This window comes from Anarrhichthys ocellatus, unplaced genomic scaffold (assembly GCF_004355925.1).
Source record: "Anarrhichthys ocellatus isolate YVR2014 unplaced genomic scaffold, GSC_Weel_1.0 scaffold52, whole genome shotgun sequence".
Taxonomy (NCBI): domain Eukaryota; kingdom Metazoa; phylum Chordata; class Actinopteri; order Perciformes; family Anarhichadidae; genus Anarrhichthys; species Anarrhichthys ocellatus.
The window spans coordinates 94,105-107,314 of NW_022280082.1; the positions used below are offsets into that span (position 1 = coordinate 94,105).

The 13,210-nt window shown below is 44.5% G+C and overlaps 1 protein-coding gene across 4 annotated transcripts in view; it reads left to right on the top strand.

The window, feature by feature from the left end:
* Nucleotides 1-4,988: 4,988 nt before the first annotated feature.
* stxbp5a (syntaxin binding protein 5a (tomosyn)) overlaps nt 4,989-13,210 on the top strand; it is an 83,980-nt gene continuing 75,758 nt past the window's right edge. For 3 of the 4 annotated variants that reach the window (XM_031870434.1, XM_031870435.1, XM_031870436.1), the window contains exons 1-2: nt 4,990-5,594; nt 7,418-7,515. In XM_031870434.1, coding sequence (XP_031726294.1) covers nt 5,457-5,594; nt 7,418-7,515 — 236 coding nt within the window. In that variant the 5' untranslated portion in view covers nt 4,990-5,456. Of the gene's footprint in view, nt 5,595-7,417; nt 7,516-13,210 lie in introns of all 4 variants that reach the window. The other variant, XM_031870433.1, reaches the window with a different exon arrangement.

Genomic DNA, 13,210 nt, shown 5'->3' on the forward strand with positions numbered 1-13,210 from the left:
TAACTTCACGCCAACTCCGGCTTCTTTCAAAGAATCTGTCCTCCCAGAGGTCCTGCGTCACTGCAAAGGAAACATTGGTATATATATATGTGTGTGTGTTGATAGTCAGCTTATCGCCTTAGCTGATTATTGGAATTGATACCAGCCGTGCTGCTCCGAGTAGAGACAAGCTGCCGTTGTGTCACTTCCATCCCCTGAGCCCTGAGCTGTTTGCATGAAACATACCTGCACATACACACACAGGCCACAAAATACGTCATTAGGGACGTGTGGCCTTCTGACCTTGAAAGCTTGAGCTGACAATGCGTCTTAACTGTTTTCGTGGCGGAGACAGATCTTTACAGTCTTATATTCTCTCCCACATTAATCAAAAATGAGGTGTGCTGCCAGGATCATAAACTCATGCTTGTATTAGCCTCTAGCTTTTTGATTAGGAACGCTGTGAACGTGATGAAGGCGTTATGGTATTGTCAATTTCTTCACCCTCATCTACTCATCTGTTTTATCCTCCCGTCGATATTTATGAGCCCCAGTGTAACCATAAGGACTGGTGGGAGGGTGGGGGGGGGAGGAGATCTGGAGAGGAACATTTACAGATGTACCTCTTGAGCTTCGTTGCCGTCCGCAGCAGCAGCCCATCTACACGTGTGCTTGCAGGGGGAATATTTGCCATTGAAAACATCCTCCTATTTAACCAGGCAGAGACAATCAAGTGTTCCCTCAAGGGTATTGACTCATTAACTCGCAATCTCCTGGGACGTGTTTTTGTGAGCAGCATGTGTGCCTGTCTATGCGTATCATGCATACTCTTAATAGCTTTGTATGTTTCCACTTTGACCTCTCGGTTTTGTGAGTGTGCAAATTCTTGTGACTAACATATTTGCGTGAGCATCTTCCGCTTGTTTCTTTTAATAACAAGCCCCCAGCACATGTGTGTGAGAGTTATATGTGTGATGATACTGTATCTCCTCTCACTTGTTAGCTAGTGCTGTTTACCGCATATACTTCTTGCTGCATTAGGACACAGTGGTTGAATGCCGCAGGAAGCTTTGGGGTCATAAGCCCAAAACTCAGGTGTGCTATGATTCGCTTGATTAACTACAGCTGTCAGTGAGGGCGGAAGGTCCTTGTCCCTCTAGTCTAGTCCTTCTGCATGACAGGCAGACGCCCCGACTCGCAGCAACCTGCTGTTGTCCCCTGTGTCCTCCTAGGTTTTTCACTTTCTCCAGACAGCGTTGCGACTTGCTGCTATAGGGGGTCAAACAGGGCTCACTGTGATGCCACGCTCTGGGGCTGCACAGTGTGGCGCTTCGGATGGATCCTTCTTGAGTGTGAGAGAGTGTGACAAGGTCTATCCCTGTTAGGTCATCTGTAAGATTTTAAGTGGCTGAAATCCTCAAGAGGTGAATAGTCTGTGTGTAAGGACACTTGTTCTTTGTGCATATGCGCATTGTTGTGAGCGTGGCCTGTTTACGTAACTCCACATTCATTTTGTCTAGTTTTGTTTCGTAAATTTAGAATAGTTCGAGAATCAGTCAAGATGAAATTACATATAAAACTACATTCTTATATTCAAATAACGTACAATCCTACACTGTAAAGTCAGAGAAATGAGATGCATGTAGATGAAAGTATTTGAAATATGTAGAGGCATATTCCTCCTCTTTATGCAAACATCTCTGTAATGTGTGTGAATGTGCATGTCTAGATAAATCTAGATCTTGACCCTTTGCTGCACGGTATCTTCAAAAAAAGAAGACAACATTTTTATATATTTTATAAATATAAATATAAATATTCTTTGATATAGATTAGGTGTATTTTGTTTCTGTGTTTACTGATTAACTCAACATTACCTAAAACAAGCTTATGCCACTGCAGAGTCAATGGGTCTAGTACAGTAGCTGCTCGATACAGTCAAAGTTATCATGTTGTTGATGATCCTCATCGATTGTACTCAATATGCATATTTCCAAGGATTGTTGTGATCAATGATAATACAGAGATAATGGAGGGACAGAGGCACAGTGTACTGGCGTAATTGGTACACTTATAGCTACTTCTAGAAGTAAAGTTCACCAATGCTGTAGAATGTAGTTCAACTTCCATGATGTTTAGTGTGCCTAAAAAAATAAAGTAATCTGCGTAACATCAACCAAGGGAGGGACAATGACTGCACTGACAGCACTGGCAGGCTGCCATTTCAAAACGTCACAGTTATGTTAGTAGGTAGAAGCAGATGATATATTGTAAAGTATGTGTGTCTTTGCAATGCTTCATCATTCTACTCCTTTCATCTCTTGCTGATTTTTTCAACCCCTCCCAAAAAAAGTGATTAAATGAAAATCATCATAGTTTTGTGGCCTATGACTTAAAGACTGAAATATTGGTCACTGACACACATTGACTTTACATGGGATTTACACCTCTGCTTGACCATCCCCCTCTCTCTCTTCGCTCTCTTTTCTTTCTGTTTTATACTCTCCTTACACTTTTGCCCTTTACAAAAAAACACTAATAAAGCGCTACCTCAGTGGAAATCCTTATCAAAGAGCACAAACACAGCAGTCAGACTCAAAATACAACGCACACACATACACACAATGCAGCTAGATGAATGGCCCGGGCCACAACACAATGGTGCTAAATTAAATCACTGATGTCAGAGTCGCCAAAAGCTCTCCCTTGAAACATCACTCACTCACTTACACACATGCAAGGATTGACTAATAAGGACCTCTTTGTTTGCCTGCGTAATGTATTCTGGATCAGGCGATATCAGTTGGGGTTGGAAGGTGCGTATGGTCAATTTCAGTTCATTATGCAAATCAGCATTGCAACGATTGTTCTCAAGCCACCCTGGTACGAGAACTGAATCAATAATTTGCTCCCTGGTCCTCTTCATATCTTTTTGTGCCCTTTTATTCAACAAAGTCTTCATTACCTTGATGCATCCTTTACTCAGCGCCGTCTCAGCAAAGGATTACGTGAAAACACATACGTACAATCTCATTTATTCAGCATTGATTATTGCAATGTGGTGGACATAGACATGCCCTTTTTTTGGACTTTCCCCAGGTTGGGACAGAGTTGGGATCAGGTGTTGTTAGCAAGAGCGCAAACACACCTATTACTTCCACCACTGCACCCCTGTCCCCGCTGCCGGCGTCAACCTGTCGAAGACAAGCATGTTAGCAAACAGCCAAAACAGGTGGCAACGTCAGTGTCAGTCAAGCATGAGCAGTCTCAGCTGAGCTCGTCAAGTACTTTCATCTGTGACCTTACGAACATACACAGCTGCACTGACGTTCTGAACTCAACTCACATATGGGTGCAATCTATGGGATTCAGACCATTAATATAGCAGCAAACAATTATTTTCTTTGTCAAGATACGGTGGAGTAACATCTACTTGAGCAGAGAATGAAATCGCTTTCCCTCTTTGTGTGTTGTGATCCGGCTTCTCTCTGCTTTGTTGACATAGCCGCACGCACCTTTTAGTCCACGAGCTAACCCATTGGTTAGCTCGTGGCCCAACTCTGCACCGCTCTCATTCGGAGGTTGCGGATGCAAATCACCCACCCTCCGGTTCCCCCTCAAGTCACTGTTGGCGTCGTCAGTGCTGTTAGCACTGCTAGCTGATAGCTGCCGGCTCAGCCATTGCCATGTTGAGAACCGTTGAGAGGCAATAGAAATGCTCCCAATCTCATATATAGCACCTTTTTCAAGTAATAATTCCTAATTTTGGGACGGCTCCAATATAGTCATCCATCCATCTTTTATACCTATATGCTTCGCAGAGTTGACAATTCAGTGTCAATTCTGACAGCACACCTTTTTGGTTGTGGGAAGAAACTGCAGCCCCGAGGAAAAACACACGCAGGCATAGCGAGAACATGCAAACTTTGCACAATTCTGGATCTGAACTGAAGACTTTCTTCCGCTTCGTCTTGACATGTCTGACAACTGACATACGCCGAACATGGCGAGTTATTGATAAAAGTGTCAAACCAAGTCACTCACTGTTGACCATTTCTGCAGATCCACTTTGGATGTTGGATGAACAAAATCTGCAGAACATTGTCAAGAGCTCATTGTTGAGTGGTGTCCAAGCAGGGTTTTAAAATATAGACATTATGGCCTTGCCTTTAAGGTCCCGTCAGGGGGAACATGCAATTGTCACCTGGTTGGGGACCTTTCCCTAACCGATCTCTCATCAGTAGCGCTTCACTAGTGTTACTACTGCATGACGTAACACTTTCAAAGGGAGGGTATAAATAACAGGTAAACCGTGGGACTCCATCATTAGCAGGAAACAACCATCACCATGGATACTGCTTGATGCATAGCTTGCTCAGCTGTTGAGTTTTATTATGCACAGCTTCCCTGCAAATGCATACATCTCCAAACAATAAAACCAAATCAGTATTGCCAACATAAGTTTTTTTTTTTTATTGATGTCTGGAGGTATAAGTGAAATGTAAAGTGAATTCAGGGACAATGTGATGCTTTCATTTCCATGTTTTATTTGAATGTCATCACATTTCCTGATATGTTCTGTAAACCCACCATGAAGAATATAGCGAAAGGAAAATGCAGCACATGTATGCAATGTTTCTCCAATTCCCCAGCCCAGCACAGAGAGGCTTTATACTTCCACTATGGTTTGGGATGGCCTTTATTATTGCGAACCTTCCACCGAGCACACAAACAAGAGGCGGAGTGGATAGGGTGAGGGTGTAGTCGAAAATAATGGGACTGAGCGCCCGTCTGTCTCCACAGACACTCACAACGCTGCAGCATCCCAACATCACCAGGTGCAGTGGAGCAAAACCTACTATGTGTGCGTGCGAGTAAGAGAGAGGGGAGGGGAGAGAGGGGAGGGGAGAGAGGGGGCGTTGTCGCTGGGGGCAGATGAAAGGAAGAGAGAGAGAGAGAGAGAGAGAGAGAGAAGGAAAGAGAGAGAGAGAGAGAGAGAGAGGGGGGGCTGGCAAGGTGGTGGGACTTGCGTTGAAGCCTCTGCTCTGTCAGACATGCGCAAGAGCGTCAGCAGCAGCACCAACAACACCGCCGCTGCGCTGCGTTTCCGCCTTGGCTGAGCGGCGCACAGAGCCAAGAGGGGAGGGGAGGGAAGCCGAAAAGAAGAGCGGAGCCACCGAGACGCAGTGGGGCACAGCACGGAGTCCGAACAAATTACACCGACGCACCAACATCCAAGCAGCTCCTCTCCAAATTTACGCGTCAAAAAAAAAAAAGAAGCGATCTGTGCGGTGTGCGCCAGAGCATCCCAGCATGGAGACTGCGCTAAAAAACAATCACTCAAATGTGAGATTTACACAGGAAATCAGAAGGGAGAGCGCTTGAGTGTGTGCGCGCGCGTGTGTGTGTAAGAGAGAAAGTGGCTATCCCCTTTATCTTTTGCGGGTGATCTCAATTCTGTGCTCTGCAGTCTGAAGATGAAGAAGTTCAACATCAGGAAGGTGCTGGACGGCTTGAAAGAGGTATCCTCCTCCACCCCGTCTGTCCAAGTGGGGCCACAGGAGAACCATCTGATCCAGGAGACCCTCCAGTCCGACCATTTCCAGCTCTGCAAGGTGGGCGAGCCTGATGATTTTATAACACAGCTGTTTTTTTTTTTTATCACGGTTACTCCTTCCGCATGTATGTTTTTAAATTATAATTTACAGTTTGTACTGCGCGTGTCCCTTCTCGGTACACACTGTGCAAGTGAGCTCCACATAATAAATAAATTAATCGGCCAATAATTTTGCTCTGTATTTTAAACTACAACGAGCACGTCTGCTGGTTGAATGCTTATTTAACATTCGGCAAGAATCCCGTTTGGAAAGAGTATCATTATGAAGCGCTCTATGCCATTGTAGCCTGTAACGTACCTGACTACAATGCGCATACTGTGTGGCGAATGCGCTGACAATTACACAGTAAGTTCCTGTGTGGTTGTAAGTATTTGTGCAATAATTGTGCTCGGAAATTTCTCAAAACAACGAGATCTTTTGGTTAAAGGCAATATAGGACTTAATCCTCTGAGAAAATAGCATCCTTTGCTGTATGTGTCGTTTGGCATGAACTGTCATATCGAGGGGTTGGGCCAAACTGATCCCTTCTTGCATAATCTGCTGGGTTTGGATTAGCAAAACAGTGGTTTCTGGTTATTGTGCGTGTGTGAGTGTGTGCCATCCCCTTTCGTGATGTCTTTTCCTCACAGTGTCTCTCCATCCCCTTCTTCCCCCACCTCTCTCTCCTCTCACACTCCTCTCTTTCTAGCTCTATCTCCCTCAGACACACACACACACACACACACACACACACACACACACACACCTACACCTACACTTACCTACACACAGAAGCACACACTACTTTAACCCCAGATCATCGATCCATTTGGGGACTGATGGCGCCTGAAGTGGGGGGCCTGTTTGAAGAAAAAAAAGAAATCCAATGGCAGTTTACACACTACGCATGCTACATCTTAGCCCACTATACTGTTTATTAAGAATTTCCCCCTTTGTGCCCCAATGGTTTGGTGTGGCCTTTTTTATAGACACCACTGTGTGCTTGCTATTGATTTCTCCACACAACCTGCACAATTGTAACTGGCTTGATTGTGGAGTCTGAAGGCTAAGGGGATATTGTTGTTGCAAAGACTAGCTCGGAGATTGCAGGTTTGACTGACATTGATCCACAGCCAAGCATCTGATGGAAGTCTTTTTAAACAAGACCCCCCTGCACCATCACTGTCTGCCTGGACCGAAACTCTCTGTAATGTTTCTCTGCGGAAGAAGGCAGGTGTCTCTGCTGCACTGAGTGCTTTTTATGTAACGTGCTTTAGCCTTCTGCCGCTAAGCAAACAAATCCAACAAGCCCACCACCAGCTGACTGACGCCATAAAGCTGCAGTCATGCAAACAAATATACAGAAAACACAAACACCTTACAGGACAATGCACTCAAACAGAAGGCCCTGCAAGAAATCATCACCAAACGCTTCTTATTGGTGTGTTTTCTCCGTAATTTTATTTCCAGACTTCAGTGTAATCACGACTTCATGTGGGTGTCAGTGAGAGAAGGAAAACGAGATAAAAAGAGTGAAATGGGAGAGAAGGAATCTCAAAATAGGCCCATGATTATAAAAGGATCCTAAATAGCAAAGCCAAATATCATCTATCACGAAGAACAGAGTAACGGTGCACAGAAAGAGTGTTTGTTGCTCTCTTTCGTTTTCTCTTGTGCAATTTCAGGCTTTACATTTCCGCTTCATAACACTTTCCACATCCATCTGGGCCTTTGTTTACCAAAACCAGGTGTGTGATATCCTTTGACAACACAACGCCCCTGCTGTGAAATGCAAATTGATAACATGTTCTCTTTTTTCCATCTTTCTGCACGTCCTCCAGACTGTCCGTCATGGCTTTCCCTACCAGCCGTCGTCCATGGCTTTCGACCCTGTGCAGAAGATACTGGCCATCGGCACCCAGAGTGGAGCTCTCAGATTGTATCCTTTCTCTTGTCATTGCCAGTGTGATAGGTTACCATGGCCCGTGGAAGCTCCTTTAGGTCCCTGCATCAACTGGGAGGCAGCAGCAAGTAAGTGAACAGATGTATGAGCTGCAGTAGTCAGGTGCTGCATACATCAGCGGGGTTTCAGGGTATTTTTAGAGCACGCTGAAGAGTTTTCGGTAACAAGCAATGAGGAACCGACGTCGGAAATGTGACGAGGCATGTCAATGAAAAGTCCATATTTAGCCGCATATTGAAGTATGTGCCGCAGTTGAGCTGGAGAAGTAAGTGGTGGAGGTAGCTTGCGTCGGCTTCCTTGCAATGTGGGGACGGTGACACAAACAGGGACAACAGCTTGTGATGGAATGGCACCGCAGGGAGTCGTATAGCTACAGAGAACGCCCGCGAGCTCGTCTGTGTCAGGCTGCTTTTACAGGTCCTCCATGTGTTCTCATGCCTGTCCCACAATCTTTGCCAGCTCATTACGGTGTGATGAAGGGCTGTCCACCTGGCTGTCCCTCGTTCCCACCTGCTGGCAGCTGCGGTCGTGACTCATTCTTGTTCACCTGCACTGAAGAGGTGAGGATGAAAACAGAGAAACTCTCAGGCAGAGGAGAGTGAGCATAGAGTCTACAGAGCCATGTTTACCAGACTTCTCAAAAGACGATGGTGTTCAGTCTATGTACCTTCAGAATGTTTTCTGCTCTTAAAAGCAGAGAGAGAGGGAGACTGAAGAGATAATGATGCACCACTTTTTCCTGGAAGGGACTGAATGTTCCTAGAGATTTACAGATTCAACAGCTGCTCTGCTTTGGATGAAGAAATTCATGGTTTCGGTCAGTGGTACACATGTATTAGAAGATCGGAGATGAAATCCCTCCTCTTTTAGAAGTACAATGTTAGGGCTGATGCAGGAGCTGGTGAATAATCTTAATGGGGCTTATGTCTTGCTGGCTGGTACATTACTCCCGTGAGCTCCAGGCTTGGTAAACTCAGTAGAAGAAGAAGAAAAAAAAAGCTGTACTCGTGGTGTACAAAGATGCCTATAACCAATCAGCTTAGAGATCAGAACTCCCTCAGACGATCCCTAGTTTGGCTGAAATTATCTTGTCAGATGGTTCCTTCTGGCTGAAACTGGTCACTTTGAAATTGAATAAACAGAGGAATCTCTTGTGTTTGAGTGATGTGGATCAGATAGAGTCTTATCGGAGTCGGGGGAAGGTGAATTGGGAGTCATCCATCTATTCTTTGGTTCTCCTCCCCTGTCATTTGCTGTTTAGTCAGCCTTGTCTCTTTATCTGATGACAACGATACCAGCATGACACAAATGAAAGGGACATAATGGATATCACGGTTCATGTTATTTTGCGTTGCAGTCCTGCAACTTGTGTTTTTTTTCTGTCATGCATTTTGGTTAAAGTTATATCAAGTTGCATATTTGCATATATAGACATCCTGGGACTCCTGCGCCGATACACATCTATGTCCTGGAGGTCATTGTTTTTTTCACTTAGAGGCAACTCGTGGCTATCTGTGTCTCTGCATGTTTGTGTGTATGTGTGTTTGTTTGCCTGGCTGGCCTGCCAGGACATTTGGCTGCACCCTTCTCCCATGGAGGATTACAGGAAGTGGCAGATCAAGGGCCTCAGCCTGGCAGCGTGGCAGTGGACTGAGAATTACAGCAGGAACAGGAGGTGTGTGTGGATGTGTACATGAGTGCGAGTGAATTTATGCGTGTGTGTCTGTGTGCGTGTGTGTGTGTGTGTGTGTGTGTGTGCATGTGTGCATGAATCCTCAGAGGAGACGGCTGATCCCTCTAGCCAGAAAGCCAATCACTTCTGTGATCCCCCCCAAAACTGTCCCGTGTTTGATGCTCGCCACTGACTCTGCTGCTGCTGCTGCTTCCACTGTCCAGCTGGGAAGATGACAATGTCCCTTTGGTGTTGTCTGGTGGAGGGAAAGAGGGGAATAGAGAAAGCGGTTGGCAGGAGAGGACGGGCCGATAGAGCGGAGAGAGAGGGAATAGATCGGAAAGAGTGAGAGAGGCAGGCTATCCCTGCTTCAAGATCTAATGGCCAAGAATAGAATCCTTATTGATCTGTGTATGGTAATGCACTGAGACAGATATGCCCAAGTGCACACACTGCTGTTAATTGTTTTCTGTAAATTTTCTCAGGAGCGAAAAGAAGTTGTGAGCATTTACAAAACAGATTTTGTTGTTCAAGCACGGCACGCATATTACCTATCTATCGGATTAGCAGTGTAATTTCTGGAAAAACAAAATAGAGATGCTCTGTTCGGAATTGCAGAATTATAAAAGTCTTTTGGTTTTGATTGTTTAGTCAAAGTGTTTGTCATGAGAGGCAGAGAACCTTCATTGTTTTCTTTTCCTATATATCCTTTATTTCTTGACCAGACTGGACTAAATGTGTTACATTGATGCCACTTGTCATTTTATCTAATATTGCTTAAACCCAACACAAGACCCTTTGGCCAGTATTTTAATTGTCTTGCTGTTAAACAACATCAGCTGCAGTTTGTTGACCCACAGCGTTGGTATCATGAAGCCAGCGAAAACAGGCAAAGAAGGTGGGGCTAGTTGAACATCATGAGCTGCATCCGCTTATCAACCATATCATTTGATGATATCCTGAACTTTCATCAGTGCAAAAGTTGATGTTAATTGATATCCATCAGCTTCTAGACAGAAAGATTACATTAACCAAAGCATACAGCCTAGTCTAAAGGGAAACACCTGCCACAATATAACAGTTAAAATAAAGAAAAGTCTCTGCAACACCTTAATAGTTAGAATAAAAAAGTGGAATTGTAATCACCAACCTGGAAGGCGAGGAATGGAACCTCAATCATTCCAACCAAAATGAGTTTGTAGAATTGAGCACCAATAACTGTGAAGATATCTTGTTGACTTATTCTTTCGTCAGTTATTTTTAGTCGTCAAAATTTCTTTGGTTCGAGGACAGCTCACAAACCATACCCAGAACTTGTATCCTGCTTTTAATAACCAGCTTTCCAGTATTTAGAAAGAATCCATTTAGGATGTAAACATGAGTTTCTTTTTCTTTTTTTTTTAATAGAAGAAAGTCACCACCCTTGATAATTGAAATTTATACTCTGCTGATTCAGTCCGTTTGTTAAAGCAAGAATAATGTGGGTGTAAATTACCAATTTTTCCAGAGCACTATGTAATCGGAGATACTGTCACTCCGCGACAGAAAGCATGGTGCAGGGGCCTTATTGGATGATTTTGGCAGCTTACCGCCATCAAACGACAAGTCAATTGTACGTGTATGTATTTTGCGCGTGTGTGTATTTGCTGGGTGGTCTGCAGCAGTGTGTGTAACAGTGTGGCGGCTCATCTCTGCGGAGAGATGGCTCTTTACTGGTGGTGGCCGGGAGAGATGGCAGCACTATAACTCAGAGACACCCTGTGAGCCAGCAATTGATCAAATTGTCACTCCATGCTCTACCAGATTATCTCATCGGCAGGCGCAGGACATCATAGGACTCACACATACAACTGGGGCCGCAAACACTGTACACACAAACACACATTCACAAAGAGTTAGTATTTCAGGATAGACGTTCGGAGGAGGCATAGGTAACACACACGTGTGCCTTCACACACAGGCACACACACACAAGCGTATGATGATCGATGACTTATACAAATGTTAGTGGATGTGCGCACGCAAATACTGTATGTGTACTGACATACACGGGGGCAAACGTTTGCTCATGCGGATGGACAGTGGTGCACACATGTTTGCAAAGACAACTTTATTCAGACACACATTAACACACACGCACACAGGCTTTGCAGTAACTGCTATGACTGGCAGTGGCGCTGTGCAGCTTTTGGTCATAGCGTAGATTGACTATGACATATCTCTCCATCATTAATCTTCCTTCTGATTGACTCAGTAACTATGCAAATCTTCCAGCTCTGTCTGCAGTCACAGGAGAATCTCACTGAGCCATGAGTTCTCGGACTGGACCACTGAATGGGAATTATTTTAAAAGTGTTGACATAGAAATGGTAGCTGGAATCTGGATCTGTATAGAGATAAACACGAAAGTGTGCAATTGCAGCTTACAATCGCTGAAGTTGTTTACAGTGTGTGTGTATGTTAGAAATCCCTGAAGGTTTTTATTTTTTTTATTTTTAATCTCAGTAATTGCTTTAAAGGGTAGTTCACAGATGTCACTAACAGAACACTGATTGTAGCACATATAATTCATATGTCTGTGATTATGGTAATGGATTTTGATTGTAATCAGTGATTACTACGACTCTCTGGCTTCTTCTTTTCACATGCATGCAGCATCGTCGGACACAGAGGGATAGCAAATGGTGAAAAAGCGTTGGCGTTTCCAGTTCATTGCTTCTTTTAGAGATTATTTTCCGGTCACAGACAGTTTGTATATTCATTTAATCTTTTTTTTTGCATTTTATCATCTTCCTCATTTTGCTCTCTCCTTATTGGGGTTGATAGTTGCGAGCTGACTCTTCTAGATGGCTCTCCGTAGTGCAGACCAGGCCTGGGGTTATGTGTTTGTGACTGTGTTGAGTTATGCAATGTGCCGGAGATGAGGCTGACTGAGACAGCAGCGGTCTCATCAAAGGAGTTAAGCTGCTGCTGCCGCCACTGTATTATTTACTGCATGTCGTAGTTGTGTGAGCGGCTCGAGCGTGCACATGTGTGATCAATACATGTCTTCATTTACCGTACACACCTGTGGTGATATCCAGGAAAGCTCATTCCTGTGTCAGTGGTTCCCAGGTTAGCTAGCAGTAGCATATGTGAGGGGGGGATACCTCTATCACACAAAATCAAGAGTTGGTAGTATCGCATCCTAGCTGACCTCATTTTACCTTTGACACACGCGGGAGGAGGATTTGGGGATGAGGAAAACGACAGAATAGCTTGAGATGATCGTATCACGTCTGATGAGAGAGTTTAATGGCGTGTGTTAAAAGAGCTGCTGGTAGAAGAGTCGGCTTGTGTCTGCCAGATGGCGTTTAGAAACAGAGTCCGTGGTGAGTTCACCAGAGAGCTGCCGAGATGTGGCTCTCATGTCAGTTCAGTGTCAACTTCACACTATTGCTGGAACGCGGTATGTGTGCATGCATACCTGTTCACTGAGGTGAAGTACTGGTAATCAAAGACCCCTTGCATACCCGGTTTCATCTTTCATGCTCTCCAAATAGCACTCAGCCTCCTCTGCTCTATCGGTTCTTAGAAATGGAAAACAAATTTTGCTGCATCAGTACCACAACAATGTAGTTGCTGCCTCTCTCTGTCCAGTATCCTGACAGTGTGTCCTGCTTAAGTCCTTTAGCCTTGACAAGCCCCCAAATGGGATCCGGGTTTAGGATGATTAAAGTCTTGTTGCCATGTTGCTTCTCTTCAATAATTTTGTGTACATTTAACTCCAGCTTTTACTCCTCTTGCTCCCTGTCCGTCATCTCTGCCAGCTCCTGTCTTGCATGATATGATAGTCCTGCGTGTGCATGTTCAAGTGAGACATGTGAGTTTGACGGTTAGTTATATTATGCCAGTTCACTAATGGAAATGGGCACATGCAAAAACAAAAAAACCCTCAAAAACCACCTATGCGCACACACACACACACACACACACACACACACACACACACACACACAC